This window comes from Cebus imitator, unplaced genomic scaffold (genome assembly GCF_001604975.1).
Source record: "Cebus imitator isolate Cc_AM_T3 unplaced genomic scaffold, Cebus_imitator-1.0 Scaffold690, whole genome shotgun sequence".
In the NCBI taxonomy this organism is placed as follows: Eukaryota; Metazoa; Chordata; class Mammalia; order Primates; family Cebidae; genus Cebus; species Cebus imitator.
Window position 1 is genome coordinate 448,667 of NW_016108005.1, and position 19,283 is coordinate 467,949.

The 19,283-nt window shown below is 46.4% G+C and overlaps 1 protein-coding gene across 1 annotated transcript in view; it reads right to left on the reverse strand.

Annotated features, from left to right (window-relative positions):
* The window catches only part of PI4KA (phosphatidylinositol 4-kinase alpha), a 147,239-nt gene that overhangs the window by 28,354 nt on the left and 99,602 nt on the right, over window positions 1–19,283 (reverse strand). Inside the window, exons 24-32 of the mRNA XM_017518624.2 lie at window positions 14,662–14,732; window positions 14,459–14,583; window positions 13,214–13,295; window positions 12,845–12,928; window positions 11,462–11,551; window positions 8,986–9,105; window positions 5,870–5,962; window positions 3,739–3,895; window positions 3,361–3,488 (exon numbers count right to left, since the gene is read on the reverse strand). Coding sequence (XP_017374113.1) covers window positions 3,361–3,488; window positions 3,739–3,895; window positions 5,870–5,962; window positions 8,986–9,105; window positions 11,462–11,551; window positions 12,845–12,928; window positions 13,214–13,295; window positions 14,459–14,583; window positions 14,662–14,732 — 950 coding nt within the window. The remainder of the gene's footprint in view (window positions 1–3,360; window positions 3,489–3,738; window positions 3,896–5,869; window positions 5,963–8,985; window positions 9,106–11,461; window positions 11,552–12,844; window positions 12,929–13,213; window positions 13,296–14,458; window positions 14,584–14,661; window positions 14,733–19,283) is intronic.

A 19,283-nucleotide genomic window follows, 5' to 3' on the forward strand; every position in this document is an offset into this window, starting at 1 on the left:
CTGAGGCAGGAGAATTGCTTGAATCCAGGAGGCAGAGGTTGTAGTGAGCGAAGATTGTGCCGCTGCCCCCCAGCCTGGGCAACAGAGTGAGACCCTGTCTCAAAAAAACAAAAACAAGGCCGAGCTTAGTGGCTCACGCCTGTAATCCAAGCACTTTGGAGGCCAAGGCGGGCGGATCACCTGAGGTCGGGAGTTCAAGAATAGCCTGATCAACATGGTGAAATCCGGTCTTAAAGAAAAAACAAAAACAAAAACAAAATCCCTTCCCAATTTTGTTTAAATTAAAAAAAAAAAAAAAAAAAAAAAAAAAAAAAAAAAAAAAAAAAAAAAAAAAAAAAAAAAAAAGCAGCAGCAATTTTGTGAAAAAAAAAAAAAAAAAAAAAAAAAAAAAATGGAAGTGGGGTAAAAACCAGGAACCCATACTTCCTGCCAAGACCAGCTCCTGGGTGGGAAGAGCCCCAGACATAAGAAAGACATCTCAGCTAGGCATATTGGCACACACCTCTAGTCCTAGCTACTGGGTCGGGAGGCTGAGGCAGGAAGATCACTTGAGCTCAGGAATTTGAGGTCAGCCTGGGCAACATAGCGAGACTGTCTCTCTACAATAAATAAATAAATAAATAAAAATAAAGACCTCCTTCTCTCTGGGAAAATAAACACCAGTCCTCCTCAACTGTTAAGTTTTATGTAAATGTACAATGTCCAGTATAGAAATAAAAGCTTTCAAACGGTGAAGAAAAAAAGATCAAAAGAAACGGACCCAGGGATGACTCAAATACAAGAGACCACACATGATATTAAAACAATTACAATAAATATGCTCAAAGGTTTATAAGAAACAATTGAAAAAATGGGTGAAAGTAAGATAATCTCAGCAGAAAATGCAAACTATAAAAAAGAATTACATGGCTGGGTGTGGTGCCTCACGCCTGTAATCTCAGCACTTTGGGAGGCTGAGGAAGGTGGATCACCTGAGGTCAGGAGTCCAAGACCAGCCTGGCCAACATGATGTAACCCTGTCTCTACAAAAATATAAAAATTAGCTGGGCATGATGGCACGTGCCTGTAATCTCAGCTACTCGGGAGGCTGAGGTGGGAGAATCACTTGAACCCAAGAGGTGGAAGTTGCAGTGAGCCGAGATCGTGCCATTGCACTCCAGCCTTGGGAAGAGAGTGAGATCCCATCTCAAAAAAAAAAACCCAAAACCAGAATTATTAAATAGAAATCCCAGATCTGGAATTGTTTTTTTCTCATTTTCAAATTACATTAATATTTATTTATGTTTCATTTTCTAGATTTGAGAATTGTATCTGAAATAAAACATACACAAGATGGTTTTACAGCAGAATGAATAAGACAGAAGAAAAGAACAGCGAACTGGTATATAGGTTAAAAAAAAAAAATTAACCAAATGAAAGAGTGAGAAAAACCCTGAAAAACTGACAAAGACTACAGAGAATGTTGATAATCTCAAAATCATCTCAATTCCAAGTCATCTCAAAAAAGCATCCCAAAAGAAGAGACAAAGAGAATGAGGTTTAAAAAAAAAAAAAAGAAATGACAAAGAAATACTGGCCTAAAAATTTCCAAGTTTGATAGAAATCCTAAATCCCTAAAATTAACGTCAATGAATTCCAACAGGATAAATACGCTGAAAATCACACACAGCCAAACTACTGAAAATGAAAGATAAAGAGAAACATCCTACGAGCAGCCAAAAGCAAAACAATAACATATACAGTCATCCCTTGGTATCCTTAGGGGAACTGGTTCCAGGATGTGGAACCCACGGCTAAGGAAGGCCGGCTGTACTAAGAAAAATATTGTTGACTTCTCTCCAGAAACAATGCAAGCTAATAGATAACAGAAGATATATCTGAGATGCTAAAAACAATAAAACAAAAAACTATCAACCTAGAATCCTGGCCTAGGAAAAATAAACCATATGCATCAAAAATGAAGGTGAACTAAAATGAGAGAATTTATTTCCAGCAGACCTGCATTACCGGAAATGTTAAAGAAAATTACTTGGCAGAAGAGATCACAGGAAGACTGGAAAATTTTGAGTGATGAAAAATATTTGGATAAATTTATTGTGCTATAACAAAGCCTCTTCTTAACTTCTTTGTGAGACTTTTGACTTTTTTTGAACAAAAACAACATTATAAGGTCTAATGCATATAGCAGTAAAATATGAAAACAAGGCACAAGGGATTGGAGGGAGAAATTGGGTGTCATAATGGCAGTGTCTACAATGGCAGTGGTACACAGCTGTCTCTGCAGAATCCTCTCCCTGGCAAGAACCATAATTGCTGTGCCAGCTCCAGCTGCCATTTACTGACAGCCCATTAGTATGCAGGTACTCTTGTTATGATTCCCACCATGCAAGGGGAGGAGCCCTGCCCAGGAGTCAGAGCCCTGCAGGCTGAAGTGTTGAGTTTCCCAGGCCCTTCTGCACATCCGTGGTGGGAACAGGATGGCCAGGCAGAGGACCCAGCAGGCTGCTGACTCCACAGGTGTCCCCCCTGACTAGATAACCTCTCCCAGGCACCCAGTGGACCAAAATGTTTCCTAAGAACACTGAAAGGTGTGATTGACACAAACCCCACAAGGTTATAAAATATCAGGCAAATGTGAGGTATTATCATCACTGTCACTGCCTCCAGCCTGGAACATTTTAATTCTATCTTTGGAAGTATTCCAACTTTCCTGAGAGAACAAGAAAATCAAAATCCCTCTTTTTGACCACTCACTTTAACTGATCCTAAGAAACACAGAAAGAAAACATGTCAAATTCCCTGCTAACCTGACAATTAACAGGATCTTTGAAAAATATTAGTTATTCTTAAGTGTTCATCTAATCAGCTGACAGGTGAGCATAACCTTCCTTGTGGGACCCCTGCAGTAGCAACTTCAGAAATACAGATGTAGTGAAAGGGAGCTGATCCCAGTATTTTTTTTTTTTTTTTTTAATCATAACCATAGCTTTCGCCTCACTGAAGGTGATCCCAAGATTAGGTCAAGAAAAATGTCCTTGTGGACAAACACAACTGCTCTCAATCAGATTCCAAGTTAACAGGTATTCAAAAAGCTGGATCTTCCTATTTCAGTAGGGAAATGGCTCCCCCTATGGAGATTTTGGGAGATAACAGCTTCTAGTCATCACTGGGATGCTGTTAACATATATTCAGTTTTCCCTGACTGTCAGGTACAATAATAGAATCTATAAGGAGACTGAGGCTTGAGAGGGTGAGGGGCTTGTCCAGTGTCTCCATGCTTGGTGGCGGCGGCACTAGGAAGCCTCTTCCCATCTCTTATCCCATCCCATCCTCAGTGCCAACTGGAGGTCAGGGTCCTACCGGCACTTCCACTCCATCCTTGCCGGCCAGCAGCCACTCCCAGCAGGCCAGGGCTGTCTCCATGCCATGCTCGTTAAACATCCGGAGGGGACCCCAGCACAGATGATGAAGGAGCTGTGGGTCACAATCTGGAACCGAACAAACATCAGTCAGAGGATTCCAACAATGGCCAAACCCCAAAACAGCTTCCCCAGGTCAATAAGAGTTCACCAGTTGGGGACAACGATGGCCTTTTATTGACTTTCCACTCATGAGAGATACTCCTCTACTTGGGGGAGCTCCAGCTGCTTCTCTGGTCAGGACTCCAGCTGGCTAAGGGTCAAGGCCAGCACTCATTTAGAAACGAGCCCAGAATTCCACGGTGCTTCCGTGAGTTACCTTTGCTGCTAATGAGCATTGCAGTCAGCTTGAACATGGCCTGCGTGTAGTGCTGAGGGTGACTGCGGTCTAAAGCTGAATGTAGATCCTGGACCATCATTTTGTTCAGGTCAGACATCTGGCCTGTGGTGCCTGAGAACCGAATCATTCCATACACCTGCAAAAACATTCTCATCAGCATAGAATCCAGGCAAGGTGAGTGAGGTCCTGGAAGCCACTTGACTACACTTGTAGTGGCACTGGTGGGTGCCTCGCTGCCCAAAGTGGAGTTCATGCATGCAGAGAGGCAGGCTCATTTCAGTGATGCTACTACTGATCACAGCTTTTTTCTAAAAGAACGGCTCCTCTAAAAATGCATGTTAGTGGTGCCACCACTGCAGATGTTCCCCAAAGGCGGGAACCTTGTCCCTCATCTTTGTACCTAGCACTGAGCCCGGGGTCTGACCCACTGTGGGACTGCATGAACGTGAGCTGTATAAATACATTTCCTTCAGACTCAATTAATGACTCAAACAACATCAGCCTCATTATTATTTTTTTTTTTGAGAGGGATTCTCAATCTGTTGCTCAGGCCTGGAGTGCAGTGGCATTATCTTGGCTTACCACAGCCTTCGCCTCCTGGGTTCAAGTGATCCTCCCACCTTAGCCTCCCGAATAGCTGGATTACAGGCATGCACCACCATTCCTGGCTGATTTTTGTATTTTAGTAGAGACAGGGTTTCACCATGTTGGCCAGGCTGGTCTCGAACTACTGAACTCAAGTAATCTGACTGCCTTGGCCTCCCAAAGTGCTGGGATTACAGGTATGAGCCACCAAGCCCAGGCTTTATTATTATTAATAATTTCTTTCTTTGAGACAGGGTCTTGCTCTGTTGCCCAGGCTGGAGTGCAGTGGTGCGATCATAGTTCACTGCATTCTCTAACTCCTGGGCTCAGGTGATTCTCCTGCCTCGGCCCCCTGCAAGGTGCTGGGATTACTATTGTGAGCCACTGTGCTTGACCAACCTACTTATTTTTAAAGTCAAATATAACTTTTTTCCAGAGAAAGGAACATACAAGTGACAGAGTGCTTGGAGGGAGTGAGCTTCCACTCAGACCAGACCACTGATGAACTTTCAAAGTTGTCAGGGAGCTTAGAAATGGTGTCGACTAATATACACCATGGAATACTATGCAGCCATAAAAAATGATGAGTTTGTGTCCTTTGTAGGGACATGGATGAACCTGGAAACCATTATTCTCAGCAAACTGACACAAGAAGAGAAAATCAAACACATGTTCTCACTCATAGGCGGGTGTTGAACAATGAGAACACATGGACACAGGGAAGGGAGCATCACACACTGAAGTCTGTTGGGGGCGACTGGGGAGGGACAGTGGCGGGTAGGGAGTTGGGGAGGGATAACATGGGGAGAAATGCCAGATATAGGTGATGGGGATGGAGGCACCAAAGCACATTGCTATGTATGTACCTATGCAACAATCCTGCATATTCTTCATATGTACCCTAAATCCTAAAGTACAATAAAATATTAAAAAAAAAAAAAAAAAAGGTGTAGACTAGCTTCTGAGTTTACGGAGGAGGAAATGGAGGCCCAGAGATGTGATGCTGCTGGTCAGGCTGGAATAAACTATGGTGTGGTGGTTTTGTAAAAGCCCACGATGTGGAGTTGGAAGATGTGGTTCCAGACCCCACTCCAATCGTGTGACTTTGGCAGGTTACTTAATCTCGGGAGCCTCCATTTATCTGTAAAACTGGAATACTACTACTTACATATCACCCAGTGTCCAAGTGTCTGTGGCACGTTTGTTACTGCTTTTAAAAAAGGCCAAAACAATTAAAAAGTTTTATTCAGTGCAGGCAGAGTGTACACAGAGTCACCCCCTTGTGGAGGAAATAAGTAACTGTCATAAACACTCTGAAATGTGCCAAGGAGTTCCAGGCCCCTATCTCCTTTAAATCCTCCTAACCTATGTGAATTCCACATCACCCAGACCCTTTGTCATTTTCCACTAGGAGGTGGCCAACAGGCATCCAAACAAGAGGACACTTTAAAGGACCTAGGACACAAGGACAAAAGAGAAGAGAAAAGAAGACGAGAGAAGAGAGGAAAGGAGAGAAGAGAAATACCTCGCCTGCATAGCGGTTGCGCAAATTCAGGGACGCCATGAAATTGGAGTAGTCTTTCTTCACACAGGCCGGGCGCTCGGTTAGCTGAGTTGCCTACAGACAAAGAACCGTTATGTTAGACTATGGCAACACTATCCTTTTCTCATGTTTACCATGGCTAAGCCTAAACCCAATTAAGAAGTCACATACGGATCTGGGGGTTACTAGTAATAAAAATCTTCACTGCTGCCAAGTTAATAAAGCAAAATATTTTAGGACACCCAGCAGTTTGATATGTCCCATAAGAAATTAAAAAAAATTATAGAAGAAATGTCTCTGGAAGGCAGTTTGTGCTACTGGTGAATACGCCTTTGCAAGAGAAAGAATCACTAGATTGTGAGAGTAACTGTCACCTGAGATGGAAATGCCATGAAAGTGTTCACAGCTGTCTCCTTGACAGTTGTGTGTGTGGTTTATAAATGTCACTTACAGAAGGTAAAGGGTCTGAATGGGAAAGCCAAGGCCAGCAGGATCTTAAACATCTGCTGGCTGTTCCTGTCTAGTGGGAGGAGACAGAACAGGGCACACCTTGAATATAAAGGCAACACACAGAATGGGAGAAAAAATATTTGTAAACTACCACCCAGCCCCTGCCCCCTTCCAGCCACTTCCTCTGCTTCAGCCTCAGCCTCCCAGCCCCAGGCCTCAGTGACCCGGCTTCCTACCCCAGGCTGGCTGCTGTGCCACACCTTTCAGTTCCTGTTCATCCAAGGACCTCCTTTCACATTTCCCTTCAGCATTAGTACTAACGGGAAAAGTGAGCTTCTCAACTGATGAAGTTTACAGGGAATTTTTGTTGTTGTTGTTAGGGACATGGTGTGGAGAAAGAGGACCAGGATAAAAAAATATAGATGTTGGGAACATCAAAATACAAGTAAGAAAAAAATTCTCATGAAATTATTAAACTGGTTTATTTAGAAAAATGATCATGTAAAATGTCTTTAAATTTTCAGGAAACAAAGTGGTCTTTGGCACCAAGCAGGACTGCATTAGAGCTTGAGTGATACTGATCAGCTGTGAGACCCTGGGAAGTCAATGTCTCTGAACCTAAATGTGCTCATCTGTAAAGCAGGCATAAGAGTGGCCCACTCACATGTTGTTACAGGTTCAATATTATGACACATACAACATCCTGGCATGGCAAACAACACCTGCTGGTGCTCTCATCGAGAGCTGTTGCAGGAGTGACCTGCCCTGCAGAGGAGTGCTGACTCAGTTGCTCGGTCCTACTGGCCTGAAATCATGCTTCTGAAACTGCCCTCCAGAGACCACTCTTCCCCTCGGAATGCTGTATGAGGTGCGATGTCAGTCAGGGACGGAGGGGGCTGCCCTCTCCCTGTGCTTTCCAGGGTAGGGTACCTGAGGATCTCTAGCACAACCAACAATTGAACATGAGAAAAAAGTACCGTTTCCTGTTTAGCAGCAGAAAGAGAAACCTGACAGATCAATAGGGTGGCTCTAGTTAACCTTCAACGATGGGCTGGGAGCGGTGGTTCACGCCTGTAATCCCAGCACTTTGGGAGGCTGAGGCAGGTGGATCACTTGAGGTCAGAAGTTCAAGACCAGCCTGGTCAACATGGTGAAACCCCACCTCTACTAAAAACATAAAAATTAGCCAGGCGCGTTGGTGCACGCCTGTAGTCCCAGCTACTCAGGGGGCTGAGGCAGGGGAGTAGCTTGAACCAGGGAGGCAGAGGATGCAGTGAGCTGAGATCGCTCCACTGCACTCCAGCCTGGGCAACAGAGCATGACTCTGTCTAAAACAAACAAACAAACAAAAAACTGGTGGGAAATAATTCCGATGTCTCCAATGCAATGCAAGGTTAAGTATTTAAGGAGATGGATATCCCAATTTCCCTGATTCAATTATATGAATGTACCAAAGTGTCATATGTCCTCCCAAAATATGTACACCTAATATGTATCAATAAAGAATTCCTAAAAATTAAAAATAAAGTTAGAGAAAATCTAACGTAAGTTTTCTGGGGAAAAAGAACAAAATCTTTCAGGCAAAACAGATCTCTCACAAGTCAGCTGGCTAGAGCCTAGAAAAGGCCTACAAATGGGAATAAGTATTCTATTTTATATAATAAAGCGTTGTCCTACCATCCCGAAAAAGGAAAAGGCTTATGACTGTCATAGACATTTTCAGTCTATGAGTTCCGCCTCTGGCCTCTGTGGCCTCTCGGTGGCAGAGACACCCAGGTCAGGGTACTGATACCCGGTGTCCCGTCAGAGTAGGAGGCCCGGGGTGGGGCGGCCCTGCAGGTGCAGGCTGGACCCAGCTTAACCATGTTTGCTGGGCTGGTGTCTTCAGAGATAGTGCTGAGGGAAGTGCCCTGATAGCAAAATGAGGCGAGAAGACAGTAGCCTTCTAGCACAGGCCCCTCTCTCCTGCCTGTGTCCCAGGGGAGGCCTGTCATTCTTCCTCCTGGGTGCTCAGCCTCTGCACCTCCACATATCACATCCCACGCCCCATGCAGAGAGGGCTGGGAAGCACACATGGCCAGGCTCTAGATTCAGATTAACCAACAGAATCCCTGCGACCAGCCCTAGTCACATGGCCAGGTAGAATTGCCTGCTTTAATCCTACTTAACAATTTAACTCAGAAAGTACTGCTGTGTGAACCCTCTGTCCTCTAGATTAATCTCTAGCTGAACAAGAAGCTGAAGGCATTCATGTGCGATTCAGCACCTGCAGACAACAGAACTGTTCAGGCGTCCAGTGCACACTCCAGATAAGTGCAACTGCGGCATCGCACCAGCAGAGCGATTTCCGTCCTCTTGGATGGGGACACTCAAATCAAAATCTAATCATTGACATTTCAAGCACTGATTCCCATAAATCCATATAGTGAAAAAAAAAAGGCACAATAAGGAAACATTCATTTCAACGGCCACCTCTTCTTTTAGGCCAGGGTGTGGCTTACACGACTACCATTGTCAACAGACATCCAGAGCACCCAGCACGCACTCGCTGAGTGTTATGAAAGTGAGAGCTGAGCTTTAGGCCTTCCCCTGCACTGTGGCTTCCATGGTCTAAGGCGGTCACTGCTCTGTAGAAGGCTCGCACATACCCCGAGAGTTGTGTTCTGCTTGTTGTAGCCAGCAAAATGAAGGATGCTCTCAGTGGCCATGGCCAGCCCCGTGTGCTGGGACAGTCCCGACACCCAGTTCTGATGTTTATTCAGATATTCCTGAAATAGGAAAAACACATGGGGTTTCATTCATTTATTTATTTAATTTTTTTAGAGGTAGGGTCTCACTCTGTCACCTAAGCTGGAGTGTGGTGACATGATCATGGGTCACTGCAGCCTTGACCTCCTAGGCTCAAACCATTCTCCCACCTCAGCTTCCCAAGTGGCTGGGACCACAGGTGCATACCACCATGCCCGGCTAATTTTGTAACTTTTGTAGAGATGGTATCTCACTATATTGCTCAGGATGGTCTTGAATTCCTGGCTGAAGCAATCTTCCTGCCTCAGCATCCCAAAATGTCAGGATTACAGGCATGAGCCCCCGGGCCTGGCCTTGCTATTTCAGCTGTGAGGCCCAGGGAAGTCAATGTCTCTGAACCTCAATGTGCTCATTTGTAAAGTGGGCATAAGAATGGCCCTCTCACATGTTGTTACAGGTTCAATGTAATAACACATTTTTATTTAAAGGGGAAAATAAAACTATAAATTAAGGTGTGGGCTAATGGACCAAACACTGGGTTTCTGTCCTGGGTCTGCCCCTCCCTAACTAGCTGTGGGACTGTCAGTAAGTCAAAGTCCCTATCTGACCGGCTACTACTCATTTGATGGAGGACGAGGCTGATTCCCTGAGTGGCTGTCATGTCGTCACTGCGGTGTTGCACTGTCAACAGGGGAGGGCCATTTATACTACAGGTGTCAAGTTGGGGGTGAGGGGGCCCAAATTTGTTGAGCATCTGCTGTAGCAGCCACCAGGCAAATAAGTTGCAGAGCCTTCGCCTTGTGGTCAACAGGCAGGCAGCATGGTGTGGAGCCTCAGTTCTCCTAATGCAGCATCCTGGCAGCCCAGGTCGGTGAGCTGGATTGCAGGAACAAAGAACACCTGTGTCTACCTGGCCACCCAGTGGGAGAAGGGTGCTGGGGCAAAGAGATACCGGGCAGAGCCCAGAGGTGTGAGGAAGGCCTCCTGCTCTGGGGGCCACAGGGGACTCAGCACTGCAGGAGTACCAAGGACAAGGGGTGAGAGGGTGGGGACAAGCCTGGGCCAGATGCAGGCCAGGCAGGAAAGGCCTCCAGGGCCATGCAAAAGTGTTTACAGGCGTGAACCAACTAATTCCCCAAAGAAAAATGTACAGGAGTATATACATGCAGAATTGTCTCAATGGTTTAGGGGGGCTCTTGGAGCCCCAGAAATCCATCCTTGGACATCATGGTGATGAAGAGTGACTAATGATCAAGTTTAAGTGAAGCACACTGGCCAGATATGTTATTAAAACCAGACTACTCTGGTGGGTGGAGGAGACGGCAGATTCGGGGAAGGGGAAGGCTGAGGCTGGGCATGGTGGGTAGGGAATAAGCGCATTGCAGGGGAAGTGAAAGGGTAGGCCTGGGGCACACCAAGGGGACACCTGGTAGAACGACCAAGACCACTTCAAGCCTTTTCATTTCCCATTTCCTTCTTAGGCCAGGCCTGCCTGAGACAGTAAAAAGCTCTGTCATTTGCTTTTTTGTCCATTTAAACTTTCTAGGCATTAAAGGGGTCCTCCCCTCTTCAGATGACAGCCTTGGAACCTGAGGCCCTTTTGCTGTAAATGAACAAAGGGAAATCAGACATTTCTTGCCACTGTGTTTCCACACAGCTTCCAGGGCTCTTGGAGTGGGCTGCTCTATCCTTCCTGGATTCCACAACCAGAAATACTTTTGAACCTGTTTCATCTGTAAAGTGCTGCCAAGGTCAACTTCATGAGTTCCTCTTAGCATACCCACTCTCTGCTAACACAGATTCCTTCTAGTGGTATTTTTCTCATCTTTGATTCCTTTTAAGGCAACTCTTTCCTCTCACACCCTGTGGCATTACATGGTTTACCTCAAGGCCATCTGTGTTTGCCAGCCAGTGTTTTTGTCTGAAAGACTCCCATGTACCTACATGTGCAGCTTATGTGAAGCTACTGGGGCACAAATCCCCAACTCTGCCTCTGCTTGGTCAGGCCCCAGTCTTTGGGCATAGGTGCCAGCAATGCACTTGGCCCTTAGAGATGCTGCCATCTGGCAGCCTCCAACACCCCCACATAGCCCTTGCTCTCTTGTGAGCAGCCCCCAGGTCCTACCACAAACCTAGCACATTACCTGGTGTGAGCCGTTGGTTGCCCTCCTCGTGCCCTAGCCAGCACTCACTCCACAGGCGCTCCTAACAAGCAGACTCTGAGGCATCTATTATTCTCAGGTCCTAGACTGACATTTTCAGTCTCCATTCACATTAGTGCTATTTGCATTTTGAGTTCTCCATGTCTCTGTAAAGCTCTTTGGAGACCTTGAAGGAGCTTACAGAGATTGCCTTTTGATGGTTTCAAGAACGTACCTGCAGATGGGACTTGGTGACAGTAGGTGCCCACTTCATGGCCTCCTGCAGGATCATCCCACAGCGCGCAGCGAAGTCCTTCACAATGCTCTGGAAGAGGTTGAAGCTGGTTCTCAATAACCCGAGGTCAGCTCATCTGAGCTGCTGTAGTGACTCTTATGGGCTGAACTGTGTACCCACAAAGCCCTATGCTGTGCCTTTATTGGCACCAGTATCTCAGAGTGGAACTCATTTGGAGACAGGGCTTTAAAGAGGTGATTCAATTAAAAGGCTGATAAGGTAGGTCCTGATCCAGTCTGGCCACTGTCCTTCCCTACATATGTGGAGAGGAAATCTGGACACACAGAAACACTGGGGTGGAGGGGAGGAGGTTGTGTACAGAGGGAAGACCATGGAAGGACACAGGGAGAAGGCTGCCATTCACAAGCCAAGGAGAGAGGTCTCCGCAGAAACCAGCTCTGATGACACTTTGATCTTAGACTTCAGCCCTCAGAACTGTAAGATAATGAATGTCTGTGCTTTAAAAGCTACGCAGTTTGTTGTCTTTTGCTACAGCAGCCCAGCAGCACAGTCGCTAAGTTTGAACCTCAAGGCCCCTGGGGCCAGGAAGCCCACACACACTGTGGTCTGCAATTCCTGCACAAGATTTGTGGCAGAATCTACATCAACAGTATGTCACAGGGCCGCTGTGCAACTTGTGTCCTGGGTCTGGAACTGGATGGAAGGGTAGGCTCTAGGTGGCAAAATCCTCTTTGGTGCTAACCACAATGTAGGAAACTCCCCGTTGAGAGCTGGTCTGGCTGGGAGGTCCCGAGGTTGGACATGACCCATTCCAGACTGAAGGAGCTGTGAGCTGAGCTTCAGTCTTGCTGCAATGAGGGCTCTGAGTCAGACCCAGTCGGGGACAGGAGAGACCCAGTACATCCTCCTCTTTTGGAGTGATTTATTCTGCCCATTTCCTCATAGTATAGCACAAGTCAAAGGTATGTTCCCCTATTACCACAATAACAAAATGTGAGTGCACCTCAGAGAAGTGAAGGCTACCTGAAAATCACACTTGTGTGATGCAGACTCGAGAGGCTATAAACTGGCTGGTAGCTGAAGACCTCTTTGGCAGCTAAACTGAGAACACAGCTGAGAGTCAACATGGCTGAGGTGGGAGAGCTGGGCTTGGAAGACAGAGCAGCCTGGGGGCAACCAGCTCATCTTGCACACGGTGGGGCCTGGCGATCGCTCAGTCTCTTCACTCGGGGATGGGGCCAGCACCACCCACACCTCAAATTGCTGGGGACTGGGTGAGCTCATGCAGGTCGATCACCTCGTGAACATACTCGGAACTATGGTAAAGATGGCCTTTAATGCAGGGGATCGTGTCAGGCCTACCTCGCGGGCCTCATATGTGTCAGGAACCGTGATCCGGTAGGGGGCGTCGGGGATGTCATAGTAAGGCTGGTCCTTGTGAATATCCTGCAAGCACAGCGAGACTCCTTCTTCCAAACTGCCTTCCCCAAGTTGCCACTAGCAAGCACATGGGCCACCCTTCCCATCACCTGCCTGTCTCTGACAGGCCTCCACACTTACTGCAAGATACCAGGTGGATTTGGGCCCCCTCACCCCCAACTTGACACCTGTAGTATTAATTAGGCTCAGGCCTATTGTCAGAGGAGCATGCCACAACACAGGTAGACAGGGCTGGCAGGGTGGTGGTAGTGGTGATGGTGTTTGGGCCCTGGGTCTCCTGGGGACACTCACAGCGCTCAGTGACAGTGACAGGGTCTGCAGAATGTCCAGCATGGTCTTCAGCACAGTCCCACTCCAGAGCAAGTGGGGAAACCTGCATGGAACCGGCTCTCAGGACTCAGAGCCAAACCTCCAAGGAAGGTCTGCTTGTAGGAGCCCCCTCAGCCACCAGCCCGAGCCCACACCTGCTGCAGGCCAGCTGAAGGTGGAGGTTGGGAGGCCTTTGCGGCAGGATGCCTGGCCTCCTCAGGCTTACTGCAGCAAGGTGGGAAGTGCCCAGTCAGAAAGGCTCCCGAGGCTCCTGCCAGCCCCACTCCTTAGGGTCAGACACATCCCAAGCGACTGGCCGTAAACCTGACACCAACTGCCTTGGTTATGCACTGGCCAGGACACCCCTCACTTCCCAAAGCAATTCTCTTAGTTTTTGACCAGGGCTTTCCATTATTTCTTACATAATGGAGAAAACAACAGTATCTACCTGACACCTGGGGTTAGACAGGCCATGGGCTTCTATGGTCCCAGGGATGAAGGAGCAGTGTCTCTGCACAGCTGTGACCCACCAGTGGCCCACCGCTCAGGAGGCCCAGCTCAGACACACGCCATGTGTGTGTTGGACTCATTCTTGTGACCCCTGGCTGGCTCCTGACCACCCTTGACAGCCATGCTGCCTGGACCAGGCACACGGCATCTGTGACAGGCTCCAGAACAGCTGGATACCTCTGGGAAGCTGCAGGCAGCCTCTGTGTGGGTGTTTTGTTGCCTTTGGCCTTCTCACCTTGGAGAAGCTGGCCCAGCCCACCTCTGAGAGTCCTCATCAGTGTGGGGACATGTCCCAGCAGGGTCCGTTTTGGCTCCCAGCATGAAGAGTGTATAGCAGAGAAGGGACTATGTGGACTTTTGTTCCTGGGAAGCCTAAAGATGCTGATTCTACAGGGGACCTCTGGCTGGGCCCTGGGCTAGAAGATGTGTGCCAGGTGTTGCTAGGGTGGGTGGGATTGAGAGACACAGGGATGTGGCACCCAGCAAACATGCTGTAAGTAACATCGATAGCTCAGAATGAACAGAAGTTTCTGGACCAAAATTCAGACTCTGCAGCAAACTCACTGACATTAGAAGGCGGCTACATCGCCCTTAAGAGTTTTCATTCTGACTCCATTTTTTCCCAGGCTAATAATATAAGGAGGATTTTTCCTGGCATCTGAAATCACAGAAGTTTATACACATACACACAAAACATTAGCAGGAAAATGAGCTTACTTATCCACCAGACCAGATAGATACTTGTCTGCCACCCTCCTTATTCTCTTGTGGATGTGGTTGAAGTTCACCAACAGGAACTGAGCATGCCGCTCCAGTTCCTCCTCATTCTCCTTTGTCTTGGCCTAGAGATGTAAAAGAGACAGGTACAGCAGTGCCCCAGGTGCCTCCATCAGACAAGCATTCATGCTGGAGAGGCTTACTTTATCTGCCATCATGTTCAGGAAGGCATCGAATACTTTGTCTGCGACTGCAATCACACACTGCATCATCCCTGAAACGAGAAGGTTTCCACGGATCAGGTGCAGCAACAGAGAGAATTCTAGCAACTTTCAATCATCTTCTTGTGAAATGATTTTAGACTTACAGAAAGTAGCAAAGATAGCACAGAGCTCCCATATACCCTTCACCCAGCTTTCCTGGATTTTAACATCTGCAATTACCAGGCTGATGTGTCAAAATTGAGTCAGACACTGATATAATCCTATTACCTAAACTTTAGACTTTGTCTGGATTTTCCCAGGTCTCCCACACATGCCCCTCTCCTGTTCCAGCATCCAACCCAGGACACCAGGTAGCATTTAATCTCTGTGTATTGGGTTGGGCATGGTGGCTCAAACCTGTAATCCCAGCACTTTCAGAGCCTGAGGAAGAGCAGATCACCTCAGGTTGGGAGTTTGAGACCAGCCTGACCAACATGGAGAAACCCCGTTTCTACTAAAAATACAAAATTAGCCGGGTGTGGTGGCACATGCCTATAATCCCAGCTATTTGGGAGGATGAGGCAGGAGAATTGCTTGAACCTAGGAGGCAGAGGTTTTGGTGGGTCAAGATGGCACCACTGTACTCCAGCCTGGGCAAGAAGAGAGAAACGTCATCTAAAAAAAAAAAAAAAATCTCTGTGTCTTCTCCTCCCCTCCAATCTGTGGTGACTCCTCAGTCTGTCAATGTCTTTTGTGATTTTGACCCTTTTGAAGAACAGTTATTTTGTTGAATGTCTCCTAATGTAGGTTTGTCTGATGTTTGCCCATGATCAGACTAGGGTTATGTGATTTGGGGGAGAACTTTATAGTGTATATGTTCTTTCTGCATCACATAAAGGGTACGTGGTAACAGTATCTCTTGTTACTGGTGAGGCTAACCTTGACCACTTGGTTTGAGCTACTGTTTTTCTCTTTTTCTATTTTTTTTTTTGAGATAGGGTCTCACTTTGGTACCCGGGCTGGAGTACAATGGTGAGATCATAGCTCAGCTGCAACCTTGAACTCCCAGGCTCAAGGGGTCCTCCCACCTCAGCCTCCCTGGTGGCTGGGATTACAGATGCACAACACCATGCCCAGCTAATTTGTTATTTTTTTTGTAGAGCCTATGGTAGTCCAGGCTGTCTTGAACTCCTGGGTAAGCGATCCTTCTGCCTCGGCCTCCCAAAGTGCTGGGATTACAGGTGTGAGCCACAATGCCTGGCCCCCTTTCTCTATTCTTTAGAAGCAAGTCACTAAGTACAGCTCACATTCAGGGCCGAGGAATTAAGTGCTACCTCTTGAAGGAAATTTGTGGATGAAAATTAAAGCCACCAGAGCAATTGACATTTTGGAAAAGATACTTTGAAGTTATGCAGAGATCGTGTTTCTCTTTAAGATTTTGCCCATTCACTTTTGTATCCATGAGTGAACTGTGCCTGCAGTAGTTACTTTAGTTGTCACAGAAATTTTTTATTTCCCTCATTCTTTCTACTTTTAAAAAATTTTTGGCCAGGCATGGTGGCTCACACCTGTAACTCTGAAAGGCTGAGGTGGGCGGATCACAAGGTCAGGAATCTGAGACCAGCCTGGCCAGCATGGTGAAACCCTGTCTCTACTAAAAATACAAAAATTAGTCAGGTATGGTGGCGCCCACCTGTAATTCCAGCTACTCAGGAGGCTGAGGCAGGAGAATTCCTTGACCCTAGGAAGCAGAAATTGCAGTGAGCCGGGATTGTGCCATTGCACTCCAGCCTGAGTGACAGAATGAGACTCTGTCTCAAAAAAATTTTTTTATTTTTCAGAGACAGGGTCTCACTTTGTTGCCTAGGCTGGTCTCAAACTCCTGGGCTCAAGTGCTCCTCCTGCCTTGGCCTCCCAAAACGCTAAGATTACAGGCATGAGCTACCATGCCCAGCCCTTTCCATTTTTGTTAACACTAATTGGCATTCTGTAAGGAAGGTCAGCCTCTTTCCCCATTTTTTATTTATTCGACAGTCTAATCATTACAAACTCATGGATGTTTATTTATTTGTTGGGTTATAATCCAATACTATTTATTCTGTTTAAATCATTCCAGCTTTGGCCACTGGGAGCTCTTTCAGGTTGGCTCCTGTGTTATTTGGATGGGCCCATGTCTTGTCTTTGCTTTTGTTCTTCTTTCTTTGGCATATCCTTACTTTCTGGTACAACAAGGTGCCCAGGCTCATCCTGTACGGGCCTCCCTAGAAGCAACCATTTCTCCATGGAACCCTGGTTCCTTTTATTGGAGAATACTACTTAGAAACCAAGATCTGAGCACTGAGTATGCTCATTGTTACAGCGGTGCCAAGCAGGCTGTAAAAGGCAACAGAATGGGCCAGGTGCGGTGGCTCATGCAATCCCAGCACTTTGGGAGGCCGAGATAGGGGGATCACTTGGGGCCAAGTGTTCAAGACCAGCCTGGCCAACATGGCGAAATCCTGTCTCTAGTAAAAACAAAAATTAACTGGGTGTGGTGGTGCACAACTGTAATCCCAGCTACTTGGGAGGCTGAAGCACGAGAATCACTTGAGCCTAGGGGGTGGAGGCTGCAGTGAGCTGAGATTGTGCCACTGCACTCTAGGCTGGGCGACAGAGCAAGACACTGTCTCAACAAAAACAAAAACAAAAACAAAAACAAATACAAAAAGGCAACAGAACACAGTGATCATCACAATACAGATAAAGAAACTATAATAAAATGCCAATTCACACTCCATAATGCTATTTTTCTATCCAGTGTCTTTAATTTGCATGACTACATAATGGGTCTGACCTATGCCACCAGGCAGAGAGACAAGGCAGGTGCTTTGTACCTCACGACCAGCATGGAGCCTGAGACATAAAGAGGCCTTTCATAGCTATTTGTTATGAGGGTAAGTGGGACCTCAGCAATTTGAAAAGTTATCAGTGTGACCTGGACAGATGCTCAAGGGTAGTGAGAGGTTGCTTTCTTAAGAAGCTGGGTTGGGTGAGTGAAATCTTATTTTGGGCTATGTTGTTTAGTATAATAGTTTTTTTCATATACTCTTTGGAAACGGAAACTAAATTCCTGATAATCAGATAGTTGTCAGATGCCAATCAAGATCATGTGGTAGCATCAAAGGATTTTTTAAAAACTTTTTTATTTTGAGATGGAGTCTTGCTCTGTTGCCCAGGCTGGAGTGCAGTGGTGTGATCTCGGCTCACTGCAACCTCTACCTACCAGGTTTGATTCTCATACCTCAGCTTCCAGAGTAGCTGGGACTACAGTCACTTGCCACCATACCCAGCTAATTTTGTATTTTTAGTAGAGACGAGGTTTCATAATGTTGGCCAAGCTGATCCCAAACTCCTGACCTCAAGTGATCTGCCTGCCTCCCAAAGTGCTGGGATTACAGCCGTAAGCTACCATGCCTGGCCTTAATGTAAGTAAGATTTTTACTTTAAAAAGGCCACTCTCCTCTTAACTCCTTAGTTTAGCACTGGGTTGGTGGTGAACTGACTCACTGGATGGTTGACAGATGAGCAGCAGGCTCCTGCCCTCACGTTCCTGCGCAGCTGAGAACATACAGAGGCTTGTCTTAAACCTGGAGCGAGGAGGCAGAAGTCCCCACTTTAGTGAGGCTGCTAGACATTTCATATAACCTCTCGTCCTGGCAGGTTCTGAAAATTCAAGAATAGTATGTTTCTCCAAAGACATTTCCTTTCCATCTTTCATGTTTTTAGGGGAAAAAAATAAGAGGGATGTAAACTCAATAGCTGCATATTTACTGGCTAAGTGTCACACTCAGAACAAAAATAATCGGTTTGAAACCATGTGGAAAAGTGCAATGTACTGCAAAAATGAAAATCACTTCAGTTTGAATTAATGTGAAGAGAGCAATTGGTCCCCAGTACAATTTAACGTCCTTTGATGCCACAAGAACAGAAAAACAGAGCTCAGAGAGAAAGGCAAGTGAGACATCTAGCTTCAGAAAAGGAATCTGATTCTGTTCATGAATATTCTCTAGGAGGCTGGCAAAATGTGCTAGATTTTTTTTTTTTTTTTTGAGATAGAGTCTCACTCTGCTGCCCAGGCTGGAGTACACTGGTGCGATCTTGGCTAACTGCAACCTCTGCTTCCTGGGTTCAAAAGATTCTCCTGTCTCAGCCTCCCGAGTAGCTGGGATTACAGGTACGTGCCACCATGCCTGGCTAATTTTTGTATTTTTAGTAGAGATGGGGTTTCACCATGTTGGCCAAGCTGGTCTTGAACTCCTGACCTCAAGTGATCTGCCCACCTCAACCTCCCAAAGTGCTGGGATTACAGGTAAAAGCCACTGCGCCCGGTCTTTTTCTTCCTTTTGTCTCCTGTGGTCTTGCCTGAAAAATGTGCTACGTCCTCAAGTCTTCTAAAGGCTGGCAGTTTCAATTTTTTTGTTGCTTACTCTCTCTCCGAGAACCAAAGAATTGCAGGATGGGTCAACTGTGCAACCCACAGTCCACATGCAGTCCAGGATGGCTTTGAATGTGGCTCAACACAAATTCATAAACTTTCTTAAAACATTATGAGTTTTTTTTTTTTTTACGATTTTTGTTTATTC